Source organism: Colias philodice, chromosome 10 (assembly GCF_061535455.1).
Source record: "Colias philodice isolate Cphi_HAF_F1 chromosome 10, ilColPhil1 Martin Lab GWU primary, whole genome shotgun sequence".
NCBI classification, from domain to species: Eukaryota; Metazoa; Arthropoda; class Insecta; order Lepidoptera; family Pieridae; genus Colias; species Colias philodice.
The window spans coordinates 3,132,448-3,157,388 of NC_143095.1; the positions used below are offsets into that span (position 1 = coordinate 3,132,448).

Sequence of the window (24,941 nt, forward strand, 5' to 3'; positions counted from 1 at the left end):
GTTTACAAGCATCGCTTTTAATCCTGTAAAAGATTGCAAAGTTTTATAGGATTACTAACTTTTGAAAGAATCGTTTTCACATTAGGGTTTCACGCTCTGAGAGATTAGCCTTACAACGGTATTCACAGTTAACTATAAAACGGATCTTCTGACTAATCCAATAGATTCCTCGGATATCCTATCTCACTCTAGATTTACGTATATTCACATGATGATGATGGTACGGTTTACGCAAGACGTAAACTGCTAATTGTCGGAGTTAGACGTGGTATGTGCAACAGGTACCTAAATAATCTCGCTGTCTAATTGATTGCCTATTGCCAATTTGATATAGTATCGTTATCTTTGCTTATTTGTAATAGATTACTATACTATTACCCTGTTTACAAATATTTATAACCAAACAATAACGTTCTATAGAGCAAAATAGTTGCCTCTACTTTCAGTCCTCAAAATTAACAAATGACACTTTACACCAAGCATTCCCGCTTTGTCACTAGCATAAAGATCTCGTAAAAGCAAGAACACCGTCAACAAATACTGCAATTTCAGCTATTTCCGCAGCTCTAAAGATCTATTAACCGAGATCAGTGTGAGCCTGGGCTGAATAGCGCGTGATTATACAGTATACAGTATACACGCTATCCAGCGTTACCTTCACGGCATTGCTATCACATTTCTATCGTAACATATAACAGTCAATGTCACTTCTGTTGCTCTATTTTAATATGAATCGATAAATATTTCTGTATGTGTGCCAATCGTTGATGTAAGGATTACCGTTTACTTGTTGAACACATAAACTTTTTTTAATACACTTGAGCTTTTAAGTGGAAAACGTTAACACATCGTCTACTATTAAATGTGTAAAAGTTTATGGCACGAGTCATTCGGTAAAGGAGTGGGTGCTCTTAAATAATTAATTACTTTCAAGAAATTAAATAGTACAAGTATATATTTCTTATTTTCACTACGATAAATGTTACGATAATACAAAACTACATCAGGGACGTAAAAGAAAGCGCTATGAATGTTTGAGTTCGAAAATTTTTGCACAAAGTCTAACGACCCCTGAAATTAGGAAGTTCCAAATGGGATTAAATGTGTATCCAGTAAAGACAACCTTTTTCAGAGGAAGGTGGATGTATATGTATAAAATTAATCATCATGAGATACAAGTAGCCATATAATATAAAGAACGCATTAAAAGGGGGAAGGACGTCAATAAAACACGACATTATATGACATATATCTTCTTCTTCTTCTTATATATAAAATTCTCGTGTCACAATGTTAGTCTGCATACTCCTCCGAAACGGGTGGATTCTCATGAAATTTTCTGTGCATATCGGGTAAGTCTGAGAATCGGCCAACATCTATTTTTCATATGTACCACGGGTGAAGCCGGGGCGGGCCGCTAGTATATATATATATATATATATATATATATATATATTAATTATAATATATATTAATTATCTATATAAGTATTTATTTAAAAATTATATATGTATGTTTATCAGTCATCTGGTTTCCATAACACAAGCGAAAGCTTAGTATGGGATCAGATTGTGCCGTGTGTGAAAATTGTCCTGAAATATTTATTTATTTAAAATATAGAATCGATGGTCAAAAAAAGAATGACGCCACGGCTAAATGTGAAATATTTTATAGATATCCCCATAATACTGATTTATGAATAGTAGCTTATAAGTAAATAAATATCTGAATACGAACGAAAGAATGATGTAACCTATTATAAAAAATGCGTATATAAAAATAAGCTTTATTCATATTGGTACAGCCAACTTTAGACACACGTAAAGCGTAAAGCAAAAAAATAAATATCACGGAGACGTTTGGAGGCTTATGTAATAATCCCTTAGTTACACAAATGAAGCATCGATTTCAAGTACCCACTTTAGAAATAAAGTCCGATATCGATACGATACTTATACATCTATACCACATCTATACTACCTATTCTTTGCCCCAGTTATTATCGAAGTGTATAATTCTAATTTACATCTTAATAACTTTGCTGCACACTCCACTTTTATGGCTGGTTTTAATTGGTTTTACGTCTCACTTGTATTCTCGATTAATATCTGAACGAGAGACTACAAGCGACAATTTATGTAGGTATATAGATTTTATCAGATTATATCACTAGCGAGTAGCAACTCGATTCCTTCGAACTTCGATTTTTTTCTATTATAAAACTGCATATTTTATAATTGTCCTTAGCCGCACAGCAAATTTACCACTATTAACAATTTGAAAGTACTTAAATTGACTAACATGTTTGTTGGATATTTACCGAAACAAGCATACAGACAAATCATAAAATATTTCGCTTGTTTACATACATTTTATTTTATAGCACAAATCAAAGATCAGATATAGCAATCTAATAGTTCTTGGATTATAAACAATGTAACTATTCCAACATTGTTTCATATATTATGTTGCTTTCATTGCTTGGCAACGGCATTGCCAATTTATAAGTTGTATAGATATAATGTGACGCACATCATATTTCGGTCCTTTGTTTCCTTCAGTATAGAGCAGGCTCCAAGGAGATGTTCGTTTGCAAAAATAGCGGACCTAAATCTGACTATTGTTAATTATTTAAAATAATAATTTAAAAAATATATTCATGAGTTTTCAATCTATAGTGGTTTAAAGTTAACTCAAAAATGGAGCATTTTCGTAAATTTTCTAAAAAATCTTAGAGAAAGTGTAAGAAATGTTATAGTATGCTCTATATTCGTGATCTACTCAATAAGCTCTTTCATTTGATACCCCACACGGCATGTTTTGGAAATTTTTATTTTTTTCTTTGTATGCCATATTTAATTACCGGGGTGCGGGGAGGGGGACCACAAAACTGGTTGGCAACATCTGTCTATAGGATGTCTGGGATCTATACAATATATATCAGAAGTCAGATTTAGGTCCGCTATTTTTGCAAACGAACATCTCCTTGGAGCCTGCTCTAGTAAGTAGGTTACACCTTGTCCGTTTGTACCAATTCGGAAGCTTTGAAATAACGTCTTTAGTTATTTGAAATTATCACTGAATACTCTACATTCTACACCTAATGTATGGTAATATTATAAAGAAGAAAGTTTTGATCGTATGATTGATCGTAGTGATCGTAATGGCTTTGGATAAACTCGAAAATTAATGACTTATTTCGAAAACTCTATCACTAGAAGAAAACCTTATCTTGAATGACCTAGGCTATGTTTTTTTTAGTTTTAGTCTACACTGGACGAAGTCGGGTCAAGCAAATAGTGATAGAAATGTGAAATACGGAGTGCAATGCATTAGTGGCGAGTAAATGGTACAATGTTTATGTTATGCTAACATAGTTGGGTTACAAATGGAGGTTAGTAGCTCCGTGACAGCCAGACAGAGGAAAAGATTGATGATACATATATTCCGTTTTATGAAATAAAATGCAAAGAACTCAAAATCAATACTGAATGAACCCAAACTACCAGTTTTGAAATAATATTTTGACATACCTTTTCAACTGTGTTTTTACCATAATTATCTCATTTGTAATAAGGTTAGTTATAAACGAGCATGTAATAAACTTGATTTTCCGACATTTAAGCTCATATATGAATAATAACTAACATTACGTGGGTACTAATCTCGTACACGGCTTACAGCTATCCGGTGTTTATTGGTCGTATCATAATTAAATGTAATAAGGGTAGAATAATTAAGGGAGTGTTGACATTCATAATCTTACGTCAGCGCTTTGATAGATTCTCTTATATTAAAATTATGGAGGTGTCTGTTGGCTTTATATCTTGAAATTAAACCACTAATTTTGTTTCGATCGAAAGTTCTCGGGAAGTTCGTTTGATCTTCTACAATATAACAATCTAAAGTCTCGGTACTTTATTAAGTCTTTGTAGGTAGATAGGTTACATTCTATGAACTGGAAAATCCCTTTCGTTTCCATAAATCCAATTAGGATATAACATAAATAAAGAAACTATACAAATTGTTTTTGTTTCCAGGGTTATTATTGAACGTACAATAAATAGACCGTAAGTGGTACTAAATACCTGTACCTAGACCTATACCTGAACGTACAATATTGACTATTGTCAAACATTTTAAAAGTAATCATTACGTTTTCGACCATTCCTAAGATTTTTATACACACGGTAGACCAAATACAATGCTAATATCATCAAATATAATCATAACATTTCACATAAAACAATATTTTCACCATCAAAGTGATAATGGACCCTTTATGATATTACGTCTGTGAATGGCCATTCTCTCAGTGCATTTTCTGTTAGTTTACACTTTTAGCATTGCAATGTACGTCTATAGAAATAATACAACAGTTTCAATTTTTATTTTTAGTTTCAATGAACCCGCACAAAAATATTTCATTTACTTCATTAATTATCGCAAACATTGTGATGGGCAATTGTATTGTAATTGTTGCTTTTGATAATACTTTTGTTTTCAAAGGCTAGTACTTACGTAGGAATCGGGGATAAATAATTTAAATTTGAATAATTGGAAGTCTCATTAGCACATTTGAAAAGAAACGAACACACACAGCTGAACTCTATTTTGGCTTCATCAATCTTAACTTGAAATTATATTAAATACTAGCGGTCCGCCCCGGCTTCGACCGTGGTACCTACATGTTGAAACTATCCTATCTCTCAAGTTGGATCGAACTGCACATGGTGTGAGAAATTTTATTATAATCGGTTTAGTGGTTTAGGAGTCCATTGAGGACAAACATTGTGACACGAGATTTATATATATATTAAGATAAGATTGGAGGTTACTAAGCTCAGAAAGATCTTCTATGTGAAAGCAAACGTGCAAAGGAAATCTAAATAGTAACAAATAAGGCCACGAATACCATTCTATACATATGTACATGTGTTTCTATTATAGAGCAGGTAATATTGAAACTTGTGCTTTCATTAGATTGAAGTTATTAATATCTGTTCTGAAATCTTTAAACTTAGAACTAACTCGGTATTTTACCCTTGTATTGAATATCGATTGGAAAGGTATAAAATATTATGGAAATCTAAAATTACATTTCATTTAACAGGGACATTTTGTGCGTGAAATGTGACCTTTATTTTTGCTTTAGAGAGACAGAAATGATGACAAAAATGGAAACCCTATTATTTCGTCATGTCCGCCCACTCCTTTATCGACGCCTGTAATTTTAATTTAATTGTAACTAGTCGTCATTTGGAGAGTGGGTGGGTTCTTTGAACCTGCCTACATATTATAATGAAATGTTCATTGAAAGAAAAGGTCGAAAATTATCTATTGTACCTAAAAAGAAGGTACAGCAGATAAATATTATAAAAAACAAAATACAAAATTATATATGTAATTGTCTTTAAAACTAGATACAACGAAGATTCGTTCAGCTATTAAATATTTCAACTACACTGTGAATTGTGAACAACATAAACTATGAATTGTGGTCTTAATTATTTAAAATCAGACCTTTTCATAAACCATATTAAAACAACGGACTATTATTAGTTTAATACCTCGCAATACCTGCCTTCGTTTATCATATAGCTTATAACGTCACATAGGCTTAGTGTCAGCCATTCACGAAAACTAGGCTGCTTTTAGCGACAGTTCCCAACAGTGATTGCTTTAAGCGAGCCTTATTCTGTATATGTCGCCGTCATCTGGTTGAATCTGCTATTTAATTGAATGACTAGCGCGTTCATTGAATGACGACATTCAATTGAATTACTAGGCTGAACGTAAATTTAACAAGCGTCACTCAAATTCCAACTGCATAGTTAGCGGATTTTAATATATGTAGTTAAGGCACGTTGAATGTTACATTAAACAACTTGACGAGTTGTCCTTAAGTTATTCAATGAAAGCATTAGTCATTCAATCAAATAGCCAATTCAAACAGATGTCTACGACATATACACATAACTAGTGTATACTCCATTCAGGAAGAAATCGTAAACATCTTTTGAGGAACACTCTTTCATGTGACGTAGCTACTTTTACTAGAGCGTGTGGGTCAGTGTTGTCCAAATGACGTGCATTTAATATTTAAGGAACTTTTCAAAGAAGTACTTACTTTGTTATACAAACAATTAACACTTAAAGACATGGTAAAGAACCTATGCAAACAGCAACCTTTGCTTTGCAATCTATAGTCGTAGGATATATTATCTTTAATTTAATCTACCATATAAAAATATAAAGAACAATTTATTTCAAATTCGACAAAGTAGATATTAAAAAAATGTTACTTACCTTTACCTTACCTTTTAATACCCGAACTCACGAAAATACTTACCTTTAGGTACACGTCCACTACTGAGTTTTAAGAACATAGTAAATTTCTACTCCAGCAATTTTCTTCATCGAAGAAAAATTATGTAATATGTTAATGTGTGTTTAAAAGAAAAGATGTAAATTGTAGTTGGAGTTTTAGTTTAAAATTTTATCGATCGTAAGTATGATCTTATGTTTTACGAATTCATTATTATGCGTACAATTTCCAAATTACTGATAATTCATAAAATACTTACCCATATCGTCGATAAGCGGGGCCATCCGAAGCGTGACACCAACCAGAAGTAGACAAAGGAAGAGCAGCAAGCAAGCCGTCACCATAATAGTGTACCGAGCACGACGCGGTAGCTCATCCGGATCCAAAACCTAGTATTTAAATTAATTAGTATTCAAATTTATAAATTTCACCATAAATTTGTAAACACTGTTAGATTAGAATCAAATCTCTAATCTTTGCGTTAAATTGCAAGCAAATGTTACGGATAACAATTTGTCGACAGATTGAGATCTAACGGTTTTTACGATCTTACGGTGACATACACGTAATTTACGAGGAGCTCGATAAAACATGGCGCCACGAACAGAGAATTAAATCAATGGTGAACGCAGGACTGTTTGGTAGCAGATGAATTCTAACCCCGCGAACCCAACACTGAAAGCATCTAGACGGAAAACAGAGAAGTTTAGTATGAAAGTCACTATTTTGCAGTGGAAGTTCGACATAACCCAGAGGCATATTTTATAAGCTTAAACGAATTATTCACTAAAAAAACACTATCCTATAAATTACAGAAAGTCTTCAAGTCAAAAAATCTTTGTAAACGGAGGAGCTATGATGATTTAGGTTATGACTGATCCTCTTGTGACTTGTCACGCAACATTCCTGATATGTCGTTTTGCGGAAATTGGAAAACTATGTTCAATATCAGTTTCTTCGAAATTCCTGTAACTGCACGAAACTTTCTAGGAGACTTACAAGTAAGTATCTATAAAATAAAAGTTGGTAAAATGTGTTAAACTCATTCTGACTGTGCACTAATAATCGCTTGTGTTTTGGCCTAAAATTTTGTTTTAAATTTTAACTTAAATGTTTTATTATACTGTAAGTAAGCAAGTATAAAAAAAATAAATATAAAACTCACTCAAGTAAATATTTCAAAAGCTGCGTTTAAATAAAAAATAAATAAATAAAAATTTCTTTATTTGTTTCAAAAAATTTTTACATAATATTGTTACATATGTTGCATTGAACCCCACACTAGGATCCCCTGTGTTGTGAGGCTCAATCTCTTTCATCATATTACATAACAGAACAACAAAAAAAGAAATATGTATATATATATATTTTAAACAAATAATTGCCATTTTAAGTATTGAGAGTGTGTGTGTGTGTATATGCGTACGTGTATATGTGTGTGGGTGGATATGTTTATTTTAATATTCAGTAAATGTTTAAGTTTATATTTTAATCAAGAAATTATGGTAACGAGGTTTTCAGTTTCTAAGTAGTTTAGATTAAATAGCCAATTTGTAACAAATTTTTTACAACGGAACTTGGTCATAGGAAAGATATTTAGTAATTTGTTCATTTTGTTGTATAAGTAAGGTCCCATGAATATAAAAGCCCTGCTACCAAAAGACATATTACAGCAATGTTTCCTCCATGTAGGATTTCTTCGAGAGCGCTCGTTCGTTATAATTGTGTTTGGAGCTATTTTATGAAATTTTAGTATTACTGCTAATATGTATAACTGACGCACCGTTAGAATACCAGCCTCTTGATATAATTCTTTGGTTGGATATCTTAGATTCTTTTTACCCGACTGCCAAAGAAGGAGGGTAATGTTTTTCGAGTGTATGTAAGTATGTATGTATGTCTTTTCCTTTGTGACCACCTGTAGCCTAAACGGCTTGATGGGTTTTGATGTATGAGGTATCGTTAGATTTGTCTTGATTACGGGAGTGTCATAGGATACATTTTATCCTAAAAGTCCCACGGGATAAAGACATAATAATATTTTTTCTAAATTTCCCTTTATTTAGTGTGCAGTCGGGTATTTTGTTTTTTTAATAATAATCTTGTTAAAGATAATTTTAAGAATTGCTCTTTGCGCGCGCTCAACTTTTATAAGATGACATTTTTTGGCGGAACCCCAAGAAATGAGACAGTAGTTTAGGATAGATTGGCAGAGTGCATAATAAGTCATTTTGATCGTTTTGATATCTGCAATTAGTCTTAGTTTTCTAAAAATGTAGGTTAATTTTCTGATACGTGTCTTTACTAAATCGGTTTGTATATTCCAGGTAAGGTGTTTGTCGATAATCACACCTAGATACTTTATATAGGTAACATTTTCCAGAGCAGTACATTTGCAGTTGGTAGTGTTATTATCACATCTATGTATTGTTAGGGATAATTCTTTCGGGGCATTGGTCCTATTGTTTATGTTAAAATTCATAAGTTTGGTTTTACCTATATTGAGGCTGAGCAAGTTGTGGTGTAGCCAGTTGGCAACAGATTGCATTCCGGTTTCTGCAGCGCTATATACTTCCCTCCAAGACCTGCCATGAAAAATCACAGCGGTATCATCTGCGTAAGCAAAGATCTTTGCCTGGTTAAGTTTAAGTGAACAGAGTCCATTTACGTAGAGAAGAAAGAGGGTAGGGCTTAAGACACTGCCCTGGGGAACACCGTAATTTATTGCAGCGGGAGAGCTATGGTATTCTCCCAAGCAGACTTTTTGTTCTCGGTTGGATAGGTATGACGTGAACCAGTCGAGTGCAGTACCCCTAATGCCAAACAACTCCAACTTTCGCAGCAGGATGGATCTGGACACCGTGTCAAAAGCTTTGGCAAGATCAAGGAAGACGCCCACACATTTCTCCCCGCCGTCAAGTCTCATAGTTATGAAATCTACCAGATTTGTGACGGCATCCTCCGTTGACTTGCCATTACGAAATCCGTACTGATTTACTGAAAGTATTTCATTTTGTTCCAGGAATTTAAGCAATCTTTTATTTATTAGCTTTTCCATTATTTTGGAGACTGTCGTTAAAAGTGATATAGGTCGGAAATTCGCTAAAGTAGAAGTATCTCCACCTTTGTGTATTGGGCAAACATTTGCTAATTTCATATGAGAGGGAACTTTACCAGTGGAAATGCTGAGATTGCAGATGTGTGCAATGGGTGCAGAAAGATCCGATTTAACAAGTTTGACAACACGGCAATTTATTCCGTCCCATCCGGGAGCGGAGTCATTCTTCAGATTTGAAATTATGTCACTCACTTCTGACTCGTTCGTAGGGTTTATAAAAAATGATTTAACAGGGTTTGTATGTGATTCATCTAATTTGGCAGCTAATTGAACTAATTCCGTCTCCGTTTTATTGATTTGCTTCATCGTTTCTTTAGCTAGTTGTTCACCAATATTTACGAAATGATCATTTACTTTGTTCAGAGCCCGCGTAGGATTGTGGTCAGAGCTGAGAATGTCAAAATTGGACGATGTTTTATTGTTTAACTTACAGATATATTTAATTGCATCCCAAGTCTTTTTACTGCTACCTTCAGATTTTTCTAAAAGTCCCCTCTCATATGCGTTTTTTAAGTTTTGTATAGTGTTATTGCAATAGTTTCGGTAGTCTTTATAGCGTTTTTGAATAATAGGATTATCTCTGTTTTCCTTTTTCCTTGCTTCTATGTGCAGTCTATCTCTTTTACGGATGCATTTTAAGAGGTTAAAGGATATCCAGGGTTTTTTAATGCTTTTAGAATTTTTGATAGGTACTTTAACGGAGTGGTTTTTAATGATTTTACTTACTTTTTCTGTGAATTCTTCCAATGCTTCTGAGGGGTCTTTGCAATTGAAGAGTCTGGTCCAATCTATATTTTTTACATCACTTGTAACGCTGTCAAAGTCAATTTTTAATTTGTATTTGGGCCCTTTGGTATGCGCTGGCGCTGGCTCGTCGGAAAAATTTTTACTAATACCAACTAAAACTGTATCGTGATCAGTCAGACCCGATTCGCATACGATTACTCTTGTCAAATGGTTTGTCTTGATGAGAGCATGATCAAGACATGTACGGTCATGGGTAGGTAGCTGATGACCAGGATAAAATCCATGATGCTCAGATACTTCAAGATAATCACTGGCACGACTGTCTTGAGTGTGGGTGCCGATATCGATATTCATATCGCCTATTATTAAACCTGTAGGCGTGGTGCATCTTTGTAATATGTTATTTAAAGAGTGGCAGAATTTGGTGATATTGCGATAAGAGGGAGACCTATAAATAGCGCATATAGTAATTTCGAGGTTTACTCGAATAAGCAGACAATTTGATTCTTCAAACGGTGGTTCTTCGATCATTACTTTGAGTTCTTCTTTATAGAGGATTGCTAGACCATCATTTTGATTTAAATGGTTATAGGAATATCGACACTTATAACCATTTAGATGTACTACAGGAACAGTTTCATTAAGCCTACATTCAGTCAACACAATAATATCTGGTAAAAATTTAAGCCTCGTTAAAAATATAGTAAAATTATCAAAGTTTTTTTGAATACTTCTGATATTCTGGGTTAGGATAATAATTTGAGATTGCAAACTGCCTAGCAGTTTTACACAATGTTCGGGAACATCCGTTTTAAAACTGGAGTAAATCTCAGTGTTGTCAATGTCGTTAAATAAAACATCTTGATTAGCCATTTATGATGATATAAGAAAAAAATGTGTTACAAAAGAGCGAGTCTCCATATGATAATAAAAATATAGCAGGATTGTTTCTGTTAAAGGAAGGTAAGTACGTTTGTGTGTGTTGTAAATGTGTATTATAAGTGATGTACATCGATTTACAGAATGTAGTAGTTAATAACAATAATTTGGCAATAAAAATACATGAAATAAAACAAAAAAGACATATTTTAAAAGTGACAGTATTACTAGGAGGAAGAAGATCCGAGTTGATTTTTGGATTCATTTTTAGAAGAAGCTCGAAGTTGACTAAAAGTGTCTTCGTTTTTAACAATGGTATACCGGGAGCCTTCCTCTTTGCGTAGAAAAATTCGACCATCATTAATCCAACAATAGTTATATTTTTCAGCCAGTGCAAAATCTCTAGCAAGAAAGTACAACCTCTTAGTTTTTTTAGTGAGATGTTCAGAGAAATATATTGGTGTAGCTGTACCTTCGAAGTTAAGGTGCGTTGAGTTTAATCGGGAAGATTTATTTTCTTTATTATATAGTTTTGTGCTTTTTAGGAATTTATCCTTTGTAAACGCATTAATGAACTCCACGATGATCGTAGATGTAGTAGAATTTTCCTTTGAGGGCAGACGATAAACATCCCTGACATCTGGAATGGCCGTTTCGAGATTAATCTTTTTCAGCAGAGTAGTGACAGAGTTTAGGATTGCAGGTTTATTTTCTCTTTTTATCTTCGGGACATTTCGTATCTCAATATTTGTTTTCCTAAGGTTTCGCTCAAGGTTCTCATGCTGATCTTCTAGCTGTGCTATTAGTAAGTTTGTGGCTTTTCGTTCCTTCTCGAGGTTATTAATTTTTGTTTCGAAATCACTCATTTGGCTAGACAGAAATGAGAGGGATTTTTCTATATCGTTATTAGTAGTTTTTATTTCCGTAGTTTGTTTTTTTATTTCTTGCAGACTATTTTCGACGCTCTGAAGTCTTGTGCTTATAGGTTTAATCATGACAGTATTTTTTTCAATTATTTCGCATTTTAATTGTTCAAATTTATCCGATTCAGCGTGGTCTTCGAGGCGCAATCTCTTAGTATTAGCCCTTTTCGAGACATTTATGTTTGGGTCGGAAGCCGACAATGACTTCGGAGATGGCTTATTACTCATTTGCGACGTTATTATACGATAAAAATGCAAAGATAAGATGAAACCGCTTACGGCGTGTACACGTAGTCGATCCGTCAACGTAGGAAAAAAATTTAACACGAATACTTGCGTCAATTGTTTATTGCGTAGCAGCTTCGTAGCGGGTATCAACGTAGCGTACTCAACTAACCGTAGACTGTTCCGCACACGGCGTTTGCGGCTACGTTTCCAAGCGAAGCACAAGCGGGATAGCAATTATGGCATCCGTTTCACTCTCCACGGCGCGCGGTAGGCAGCACGACGAGTATGAGTAAGCACGACGACAAGCCGTTCGATCTCAAGCGCAGCGCAATTTCACGGCTCAACTTGTTCACATAAAAACTACTTTCGCTTAACTGATGAAAAATATAACGCGGAATAAAACAGCAACACGTCTAACCTCGATGCAAGCTCGGACGAAAGAGGAAAATATGCGAGAAAATTTTAGTGCGCTTTTATTATGAAACCAATATTATTTATTAGTCAATCAGTCAAAACATCATCGGATATATATTATAATTTTATGAATCTTGTGTGTAGTATCATCTTTATCTTAAATCTCATTACACGTACCTAATATACACGTGTGCATACTCGCCACCTTAGATAATTACATTCACTATCGATTCAGTTAATGTTGTTTGAACCAAGCGTGATATTTTAATTACAAGTGAATTAACGTAAGAACCAATTAATCAATAGCTCGGAGCTGAAGATAATTAGGGGTGACTATACATATACAACAAAGGAGTAAAATTATAATGCTAATGAAGGTTTTGTAGTAAACCATCTTAAGAGATAGTCTCCTTAATAATAAGGGAGCAGCATAATTATTTTGCTACTTATTAGTAAGACCAGCAAAATTAATATCAGCATTAAATAACTTAATTAACCAACCATAGAACATCTCGAGAAACAAAAATAATACGTAATATATTATAACTCATCATTATTTCAATTCCTTTATAAAATAAAAATGTTTACTAATCATTGTCATTGCATTGCAACTTTACACTGAAAAAAATCAGCCCTAGATAGTAACGGATTGCAACTTTCTTTGCGACCATAAAAATAAATATTTTGTTGCCGAGAACTATTTTATACAAATTAAATAATTTGATAATAAACAATCTCGAATACCTAAATTTAATGAACTGAATTTGCTGTAGAGTCGTTCGTATCTTCAAGTAGAGCTTAAGTTCAAGTTGTCATGAATTTTAATCACGTATTTAAAGATAGTCGTAGTTTTGTATGTAGGAAAAACGCCATCTACCGAGTTATATGCCACACTATTTACAAAGCATTAGAACTGAAAATTTTCAGTCTGTTGTAGAATCTAAACGGAAATGTAGAGGGCGCTGGCTTAATACAATTCTGCGCCATCTATACTTTGTTTGCAAAATAAAGGTAAAATACATACCTCTCTTGGTTGAATCTCTCTCACACTGTAGAAGACTATCATTAAATTTTACGAGTTAAAATCTTAACGTTTCCATTTTACAGTTAAAAAGGAAAACTCTACATTTTTCGATGTGAGCGGTTTCCCGTTTACGAGCCCTTATTTTCCGATTAAAATGGTTAGGCTTATACGTATAATGTTATATTCAAATTAGGATATGTTAATTAAAAAACAAAAATTTACAAAAATTAAACTCAAACTAGCGGAAGAAAATGAGTCTGTATTATCTGTACGTAACCGTTTACGCAGCGCATATAACGGAAGCTCTATAAAACGATCTTTTTTTCCCACATTCGTTGTTGCTACGCTCCTTGTTGTCGTAGCTTGATAATTTTTAGCCTATAATATTCCTTGATAGCTGGACACAATAATATTGAATGACCTCAATTTTTATTACATGCAAGTTTATGATCAATGCTTACACCCTAATTATCATTTGAGCTCTATATTTTCTTGTTATATATGTAAAATTGTAGGTGTAAACCATGTGTAAACACATACAGCTTTTTTATTTATTGTTATACATTACAATCTTTGTTGATATCAGATTTTTTATAAATAAAAAATCGATCATGAATTGGGAATTGGAATCATAGATGACCTAGCGTCCTCCCCACGCTACGGTGAAAGACGCAACATCAACTCCCACCTCACGATCAAATTTTTCCCATTCTTTAAACTTTTCAAACACTATTACTTACATGTATAACTTTAGCCTGTTCATCGATAGCAGATACAAGTAAAGTCCTGTGTTTCTTCGGTTTGTGTGAGTGGGAATGGCGCCGCCTACGACGACGTCGTCTCCGCTCCAATTCGAAGCGCTCTGGACTTCGAATATCCCTTTTAAATAAACAATGTGTTAATAAAAGTTATTATTACATTACTGTAGCAATATTGAACAGTATTTTCAGAAAAAAAAAACATTTCTTTTTTATTTAAATAGATGGTATTTTTTTTTTAATTAAATTGCCTTCAAAAAATTGAATGATCTACATAGTAGATCATGTCAATCTAGTACGTAGTCTAATGACTTAAATACGTAATTTTAATTATACCATTAAAGTGAGATAATTTTTTTACTAAAAAGCAATAACAATCTCTTGAATTCTAAATAAACAAAACTGCCAAAAAAATAAAATTTGGGATATCTACAAAAAGTTTCAAAAATCTTTACTTTTCGTTCAAAACTATATCAATTCAAAACAGAGGCCATTCTTAGTTTCCATAACAACTAACAACGTATATTTATTATTTTCTTTATAAACACTCCAGACGAAGCCCCAATACTTACTTAAGAGTCTTAGCCCTTTAAATTTTTACTGCAGTTACCTACTTGAAATGTGGCATTGTTATACTGTAATAGTGTTTTAATAAATGCGTAAGAATGCGAAGAATAATGATAAAATTGTATTATTCCGTTTATTACATTATCAAATCATCGATTCTTTACTTTTACTACTTATGTTGTTGTTGTTTTTAAGTACGTATATTTTAATGTAATTAATTAAAATTCTATGCTACGATTAATGTGTACCTACTTGACTGATTTTTGCGTCTGTGATAAATATGATTACAAAAAGTATTTAAATCACGATTTAATAGTAATATAAAAATAATTAAATAAATAAGAATACTATTGTTCATAAAAATGGGATCTTAGATAACGAAATAATATACATAGAGATAAAAGCTCTCTTCATATTTATGGATCACATTTCACTTAAGTCGTGCCTTTGATACCTTGAACCATGATATATTATGGAAAAAAGTTCGCAGCAGTGATGTTTCTTCCGACGTTGTTGGTCTTTTTACATATTGGTATGATAATCAGACGAACAGCGTTAGGTGGGGCAGTACTCTGTCCGACAGCTATATTCTCCCGTGTGGTGTTAGACAGGGTGGAGTAACCTCTCCCGATCTGTTTAACTTATATATTAATGATTTGATTGTGGAGCTGAGTAAGACTGAAGTTGGACTTAAACTAGATGGCAGATATGTCAATAATTTGAGTTATGCTGATGATATGGTCCTACTCAGCCCCTCAATCAAAGGGCTACGAAAACTTGTTGGCATATGTGAAAGATATGCTCTTTCACATAGTCTACAGTATAATGTAAAGAAAACAGAAATGTTGATATTCAGATCGGGTAAGGGACCGGATAACATTCCGCCAATCTGCATTAACGGTCACCCTATTAAAATAGTAGATAGCTTTAAGTATCTTGGCCACATTGTTACATCCAAAAGAAAAGATGATGCCGATATTGAGCGACAACGACGTGCCCTCTGTGTCGTCGGCAATATGATCATCCGGAAATTTCGTAGGGCATCCAATTCCGTTAAAGTTCATTTATTTAAGACTTTCTGTCAGTCCCTCTATACTTGTCAACTTTGGACTAATTACACCAAAAAAGCATACGATGGCATTCGAGTAGAGCACAATAACATCTTCCGATATTTGATGGGGCTCGACAAATTTTGCAGCGCTTCGGAGATGTATACCAACTTTAGAGTAAACTCCTTGAATGCCATCCAGAGACACAGGATTGCTACATTTATGTCCAGAGTTGACAAGTGTAGAAATAAAATTGTACGCAGTCTGGCTGACAGAAATATAACTAGTAGTTTGTATAAAACTTGGATCTCAATTATTATGAGATAATTAAGTAATGGCTTTATGTTTTTATTGTATTAAAATTATTAAAATTGTATACATGTAAATTATGGGACTAAATTGTTCTGAAATAAAGAATTTATTATTATTATTATGTTTCTCATTTCCATAATACTCGGGTACCACCAGAAGGACAGTACCCGGATCTTTGGAAGGCTTACGTGGGGACACGGATCCAACACGCAGAGGCCCTTTCGAGAATTTTAATGTGTTGTGGGACACCAGCCGCAGCCTGCCCATGACTGCACTATAGAGATACAGCCCTGGGCAGTCCGCGGCCGATGTAGGACTATTGCAGGGTATGGAAATTTAATGATTGGGCTATGGATTGGGATGCTAATGGACTGGTACTGAGGACTATGGGAAACTATGGCACCTGCCTTTCTACTAAAAGAAAGTAAAAATATGTTGGCAGGTGGTGACTCGCCCTCTCACTGTATGGGCCCCCGAAATAAGTCGCTGCAATAGTGCGACAAGGGGGCAACATATTGTGAGCAGCTAAGGGTGGAGAGGCGTCCCTGGACTTTAAACTACGATCACGCGCTCCCTGAGGGTCCAGCATCACGTGCCCACTCGCCACTTACGCTTCGCATCCACCCTTCGAGCTAAAAGCTCTCGCGACTCCACTCTGGCCGGCCGGTTAAGGCAAGCCAGAGGTGGGGGTCCTGTCCTCGTCAGGCTTCACTCCGACCGGCCGGTGAAGGCGAGCCGGAGATGGAGACAGGGGCCTCCCCCGGGAGCACTCGGTTCCCGCGGGGTCGCTACTCCCCGACACCCCGCCACAAGGTGTCCTGCGGGTTGACTGATTGCACGGGTGGAATATCTATTGTCACGTAGACAATAGATATTCCAACCGTGGGCGATGTTATTATTATTACGACACGATACATCGTAAAGTAACACTTTTATACTTCCATTGTACGAAATATAATTTGCAGTAACAACGAATTTATATCCTTTTCAGTATCATATGAAAATATTTATTTATATTTAACAGATCGCACCTTGGTTTAACAACATTGGGAGAATTGCTGTGCGTTTTAAATAAATTAATTACGCAAGTTAATCCACTTCTTTCTATCTTACCTACTTACATAGATGTGAATTAATTTTATTTATGACATTACTACGATATACAGCAGTACAATATTACATAACAGCTTAAGAGTTCATATCTCATTATTTTAACTACCAAAATCATTAATTACTAGTAAATCTTGTTAAAATTAATTCGAACTCGACCTAATAATTATTATTGAAAATGTTGTCTCATTTCAAGTATTTTTTGCTTTACAGATATCTATATAATTAGGTATATTCGTACTTGTGTTCTATATATATTATGTGTATTGTGTAATATTTCGTTTAGTACAATTCAAAGAATTTCCGTCGGAAAGATTCTGTGGAGTTATATCGAAATGAAAACGATACAAATTGATTCATTAGGTAGAACAATTTTCCCGATGTCGAAATAAGCTGACAGTTCGTTAAAACTTTTAACATTGTTTCGGTGTACTCTTAACTCAGTTATTATATCTTTATACATATCTATAATTATATTATATATAATTGTAACTTGGCTTAGTAACATACATTTTATGAACAACTACGTAAATGGCTCTTTCAGTGTAAATTAATTACGGCTTTGTCGTCAAGCTCTAATATGACTTAAGCGAAACTTTCATGAACTAGAATGTTTGATATTAATATAATATTCCACTCGCATTAATGTGAACTTTGTTAACATATTCTGATATTTGTATTGTGCCTAATTAAATGGACTTGCGTAGATGAATAGCATTGAAATTAGTTCATAGCTATTTTACAATTTATTTGAATATTAATTCATTACAACGGGTCACCATGAAATTTGACTTTGATTGCAAAGCATTAAATTTCGTAGTTTAGGTCGTAATTAGACGGAAAAAAAATATATGGCATGAAAAACTTTGCTTTTGTGCTTAGAAGACTGATTGAAGGAAATTTTTAAAAATCTCGGATTTTAATTTTTTATTGAAAATAAAACTATTGAAATAAAAATGTTTATTATTTTTATTAAGTTTTACTATCAAATTAGCTTACAGAGAAGTGGAAAATAACTTAAAAGTGCACACTTTTACTTTTTCTTTTATGTTCATAGCTACTTTCTCTCTATAAACCCCAAGTATAGTCGCCCATCATGTTTTCATTGTATTGGCCTTGATAGCGTTGTACAAAATTCATGATGTCCTGATGGAAACGTTCTCTTTGCTCTTCGGAATAGGCTCCCATATTGTTTTTAAATTTATCCAAATGAGCATGCAGCATATGTACTTTTAATGACATCCTGCAGCCCATGGCCTTAAAATTTGTAATTGGAATTTGCCTTTCCTTCCAAACACCTTTTACAATATCTACAAGCAACATGTGGAGCCCATGGCTTATCTTGATTCCGTACAGGACAGTCAAAATATGCTTCATAGGCTTCACAGAGAACGTGAGATGTCTTTAGTTCATATTTCACGTCTCGAACTTTAATAAATTGACCACATATAAAACAAAATGCATCAGCATCGTATTTGCACTTTCGTGACGACATTTTAAGTTATTCTGGGCTTGTAAATAATACCTGATGGTTGTTTATCACTCGGGTGCCATCTAGCGGCACAGTGTAAACGTTAATATCCCACTCTCACCGCGCGGTCTTTTTAAAAATATTAAAATCAATTAAAATTTATGAAAAAATTGAAAAATTAGTATTATTATTATAACTATCACAAAAGCAAACTTTATACCGAAAAAAGGTATTTTCTTTTCGTTTTTGTGCATAACTAACTGGAAAATAATAGTATAAACTTTAGGACAAAGAACAAAAATTTTTTTGTTGAGTCGTGTTATATATCTTTCGAAGGATGTTTACTGCATGATCAATAAACTGAAGTCTTGGGTTCTACTCTTGGTGAAAACGAACGACAAAAGGTTCACTCTGACAGGGGAAAACCGATTAGATAATAATGAAGTGTAATTAATTAGATTTCATGTCCCATGTGCAGTAGTGTAGTCCCTGAGCGACGAAGGGTCATAAAACTTCACTTTTATTCCGAAAGTCATTATTATACGATCTTACTTTACAAATAAAGTGATTTTCATTTTCAGTACCTTTTTCAGATAAAACAATTTTTCCATCGATTGCAAAAATAGGTACAAAGTCAAGAGAGAGATTCTAAGAAACAAATTGCAATCATAGCTTATTTAAAGAACTAGGTACCTACTGATTAGATGCCTAATATTCTAGGACCTAGGTAAATATTCTAGCTAAAGCTGAATAATTAATAATAATAATTGAAAATTCCTAATAGTTTAGGTAAGTATATGAGTAGTTCAAATAAAATACATACCCATGATGTGTATGAAGTTTAAGTCTCTTATGTTTACTCTTAGGCCCTTCTCGTTCACACCAGTGTGATACTCCCTCCCGAGGACTGCCGACTATTGATGCTTCCTCTGAAATAGTACATTTTAGTTTATTAGAACATTAAATAATATGTATAACCTTAAATATTATATATGTACTAGCTGTGCCGCGCGGTTTCACCCGCGTGGCTCCGCTCCTGTTGGTCTTAGCGTGATGATATATAGCCTATAGCCTTCCTCGACAAATGGGCTATCTAACACCGAAATAATTTTTCAAATCAGAACAGTAGTTCCCGAGATTAGCGCGTTCAAACAAACAAACTCTTCAGCTTGATAATATTAAGTATAGATTAAATAATATATACATATATGTCAAACTTTAAAAAAAGCGTGGGTGCCGAACACACGTTTCAGAAGTGAAACTTCTTTGGAAAGACTCATGACGTGACGGTATCGCCATGACGCGACCTTGAAATTTTACTCTCAACGCACCTAAAGAAATTTCACTTCAATAAAGTGAAAGGTATGAAAAGGTGGGTTGTACATAAAATGAAATATAACAATACATATATATTATGTTTCAGGCGATTTATGAGTTCTGTTTAAATTATGCTCGTTTCCACAACACAAGCCTTAATTGAGCTTACTGTGGTACTAGGTCGATTTGTGTAATAATGTCCTATGATATTTATTACTCAAGGTCCTCAATAACGAGGTAGGTTGTCTTAGCTTCCTAATTTATTTTCTACTTTCCATTTCTATTAATAAAAGGTTTATTTAAGGTAACTTCCCTGATTTATTTTCTGGCCCTATTAATAATTCCGTCATTATTATGTAAGCTTACTCAATTTAGAATTTAAGCCTATAATTGATTGCTGTTTTAATTAAAGATCAAAGTTAAAGTTAAAATTCAGTAAAATGAAATATTCTATCAAACTTAGCTTTAAAATTATCTTCAAGAATTCTGGAATTTAAAAATGAATGTTTCAAGTAGGGATGTAACGATACCGATACCGATACCGATATATCGGCCGATATAATCGGCAAGCCGATATATCGGTATCGCCGATTATAAAACAACCGATACCGATATCAAACAATTCAAAAAACCGCGCCCAATGAACGATGCGGGAGGCCGCCCGCGCGTGCGCACTTTGTTTTCTGAAAAAACTCTACCAATAGTAAACTTTTATTAGGTACTGATTGTATGTGTATAACTTAAAGTTTAACTGACTTTGTAAAATAATAATAATAAAATAAATGGTTTACTTTTTTTTGATTCGGCATTGTTATTTAAAAGAATACGATTTACAGTTGAGTCTCTGTTAAATGTTAGTAACTTTTATGCATAATTCACTATTTAGTTTTCTGCCAAGCTATCAATATCGGTATCGGTATCGGTATCGCCGATATTTTATTACAAATATCGGTATCGGTATCGTATCGGCAAAATCATGTATCGTTACATCCCTAGTTTCAAGCCTTATATCGAAAAATATTGCACTTTATGCCACCTGTGTATTGACTTACTGTTAATTAATTATAAAATCTCGCTATGATGTTACACTTCCATACAAAAGAGACACGGTAAAAGTAAAACACACTCATACATCGCTAATTGGTATATTTCTCTCTAAATGGCTCTCAGGCGAGAATTCTACAATTTCTGTAAAGCAAAATCATATTTGTAACTGGGTTATAATAATTATTTGAACAGTCACAAAGACTAATTATTAAGTGAAGGTGCTATTTTTTAATTGTACAACTACGTGCTAATTATGACTAAACTTTCCCGGCAAAAGTTGCTCTGCCAGGATTCATTTGTCATTTATAAGTATAAAAATTAGTTACGAACTATTCATAGACCTTCTAAATATCCACAAAAATATCAGCCAAGCGAATATCCACAATAAATATGATTATTTTTCCGACCCAAATATCGACCAATAGAATTGCACCATTCGACGTCACGTGGTACAACCTACATGGTATTATACTGATAATTTTTTGAAAATTTTCTCTGGTCGTTGACGTCAAACTGACAGGTTCAATTCAATTGTGAAATTATTGGCCGACATTTGGGACGGAAAAATAATCTCCCGAATACCACACGAGCTTCAAAATTATCTGGCATTTCCCTCAAGGTTCCCTGCAAACAAATAAAGTCGTCAAGTTTTTCAGGAAAAATCACTCACGCTTCGCGCTCGTCATTTTTTAACCTTGACTAAAAACTTGACTCCTTCATTTGTTTGCAACGAACCTATCGGAAAATACCCGATAATTTTGAAGCTCTTGTGGTATTATAAGTGAAAATCGTGTAAATTGTGACAAGAGAATTTTATATAAACGACTTGTACGTCGTGACGTGACGTCTCTATTCATTCAAAAATCGTCTTCGCAAGGACTTAACTACTGAAGCATTCTCGGTTTATACTACTTACTTAGATAGTATAACGTAAATAATTCATCATTGCGACGAACCCAATATGTAGGTCAAAAAGTCAAGAAAATTGTAACATAATAGAGTAATTATTTAGTTATATTTTTCCTTATTTTAAATTCTATAAATTCCCTATTATTCTGAGCACACCTTTTTCTCTATGTTTAAGGTGAGGAGTATTCTAATGAATAATTCTGTGCACAGAATACTAAAAATGTCCCGTATTGGAATCACCAAATTATCGGAAAACACCAAATTTATAGCTGAAACGAGGCACCCGTTGACTACGAGACGCGCCCTAAAGGGAGTATTACATATTACAAACCTAGAAAAATCACACTTTATTCCTTTCTTCTTTACTTTTCAATTCAAGTTTAACGTTGCCTACTACTCGGCTAACTATCAACTACATGAAACGTGTAAAATTTTCTATGATCATCTGAATTCAGGAAGCTGTGAACTGCAGGGCCTATATAGCACGTGGCGCTATTTAATAGGCTGTTCCTAAATATTTAGTAATCTGTGCCTATATTCTATAATAATATACTTTTCTGGCTTTCCGTGCGCGGGTGCGCCCGCTTCGTAGAAAACTTAATAAATTATATTATCCTATCTATCTGTAGCATGCTTTTATAGATACATAGAGACGGACAGTCAGCGACAGCGACTTCGTTTTATACTATGTAGTTGTAATATATAACTAACCGTCGGGTATATGATCTCGCAGCAACAACAGCAGGGGGTGCGTGCGTGCCCGCCGGCGGGCCTGCTCCGCGTGCAGCGCGCGCGCCTTGCGCTCGACCAGCGCGACCAGCACCGCCTCCAGCCGCGCCGCGCCCGACTCCTCCGTGCATACCGCTTTGTCGACCGTCTGGGGAACAAATGACTATGTGTTTATCGATTGTGTGATTTTTGCAGGGAGTCAATGAGCCAATGAAAATAAATGCTAGCCATTTGAAATTACGCTTTTTCTTTCAAAATATTTAGAGTTGTCCTACTGCTTATTAACTTTTCTATAAATTAGTACCTACTTAACTATAAATATTTGAATTAATAATCAGTGTACATACATTGTATACATAGGTAAGTGTACAATGTACAAAAATGTACAATGTACACTGTGGTAGTAAACGTAGACGTACGTTTGTGATTCTATCTCTGAAAATAGTTTCATTTGACTGTTGGCTTTTAAAATTAATTGTTTGGACCGAAAAAATTTATTCTGATGAAACGAAAACACATCAAAAAATTAAGAAACTTCTCAAGGCGTAGCTTATTTTTGTTATTTCATGGTACCTAATATCTTAAATTAAGGTTCGCTAAGGCAGTTGTCTAAGGGTAGTCACCCTAGGGAACACTGCGTGACTCTACATAAGTCTATAAATACGAAAATAATTTGAAAATGTACCTAATAATACCTCTCTAATTTTAAGATACATTAGCCGATAGGTACTCACTCATTCCAGAAGTTTAAATGAAAATGGAAGTTATTTTTATATTTAAAAGATACAGATATTGAGTTGAAAGCGATACAAAAGACGACTACAGTATCTGATATCCTCTGGACATAAAAATGTATCCAACGATGCCTCGCACGTCGAATACTATGAAAATGATATTATCAGCGATACATTAAATTCCCATTCAGTAAATCTTCCCTATAAAACAGTCTTCGCAAGCAAATTGAGGTTGAAAATCTCCATTTAATTCCTTGATACGGAATAAATTACTATTAAAATCTCAGTAATAGATATTAAAAGGCTTTCAAATGAAAATTACATTCAAAGAAGTCGGTTAAAGAGCAGGTATTGATTACGTGAGTTGATGCTAAACTTTGTTTTTCCTAGAGGTATTTGGGCTTTTCTAAAACCTTTTAGCAGATATGATCATATTAAATACACATACTAATAATTTTATCAAGTAGAAAAGCTAGATGTACGATAGATCTAGAAATTAAGTTGATAAATTAAATGAACGACGGTTGTTTTTGACTATGCAATACACATGTTAAACTGGAGACAGGATTCTTTTATTTCTCATACTACTACTAGACCGGGAGATACTGACACAAAATTTCGAGTCATTTGTAACAGGATGGCGGTTCTACAGGGGTCTTAGTACGCAATGACAATAAGAAAAACGATGGTGTGAACGCTGGTACCGGCGGCTTAGTCGCGTGGGCGTTAGTCGAACTCGTCGGAAAAATAGCGAAGTCAAACGATTTGTAACACAAAAATTTTAGAATTTACCGATAGCCCATAAAAAAGAAGTAGGCGGTAGTGTCATGCCATACTTTTCCGGTGTGACTTACAGCCCGCCATACCGACGCGAATGTGTTGATTTAAAAAAAACAATTCAACCATTTGTACCAGGCTAACTTTTGCACAGGTAACCATCGTCGTGCAGCCATTTACGAAAATCGCCATGCCATACTTTTCGGACGATTCCAAATGGTCGCCATACCGCCGAAAATCTGCAAATTTTTTTTTTCGCCGAACCATTTGTAACACCCTAAATTTTTTTTTCAACAACTCCTGAATGATTATAAATAGAAGTGTGATAATGCCATACCTGTGGGAGGTGGCGAATGTGTATAAGATTTTTTTTTTATTGTATGATTTTATTCGTATTTTGAACGATTTGTAACAGTATGGCATTAATCTTTCCTATAAGTTTGAGGTTCAACAAATATAAATACAAAATTTCAAAGATCTAGGTGGTAGAAATCTTCACT

At 34.1% G+C, this 24,941-nt stretch overlaps 1 protein-coding gene and 1 long non-coding RNA gene across 2 annotated transcripts in view; one reads left to right on the forward strand and one right to left on the reverse strand.

Moving 5' to 3' along the window:
- The window catches only part of LOC149485087 (uncharacterized), a 200,850-nt gene that overhangs the window by 24,736 nt on the left and 151,173 nt on the right, over positions 1-24,941 (forward strand). The gene's annotated exons all lie outside the window — the stretch shown is intronic.
- Positions 7,387-24,941, reverse strand: part of LOC149485088 (uncharacterized) — a 29,303-nt gene continuing 11,748 nt past the window's right edge. Inside the window, exons 2-7 of the mRNA XM_089699646.1 lie at positions 22,913-23,078; positions 19,752-19,857; positions 14,402-14,540; positions 13,662-13,686; positions 8,825-10,864; positions 7,387-7,409 (exon numbers count right to left, since the gene is read on the reverse strand). Coding sequence (XP_089555772.1) covers positions 7,387-7,409; positions 8,825-10,864; positions 13,662-13,686; positions 14,402-14,540; positions 19,752-19,857; positions 22,913-23,078 — 2,499 coding nt within the window. The remainder of the gene's footprint in view (positions 7,410-8,824; positions 10,865-13,661; positions 13,687-14,401; positions 14,541-19,751; positions 19,858-22,912; positions 23,079-24,941) is intronic.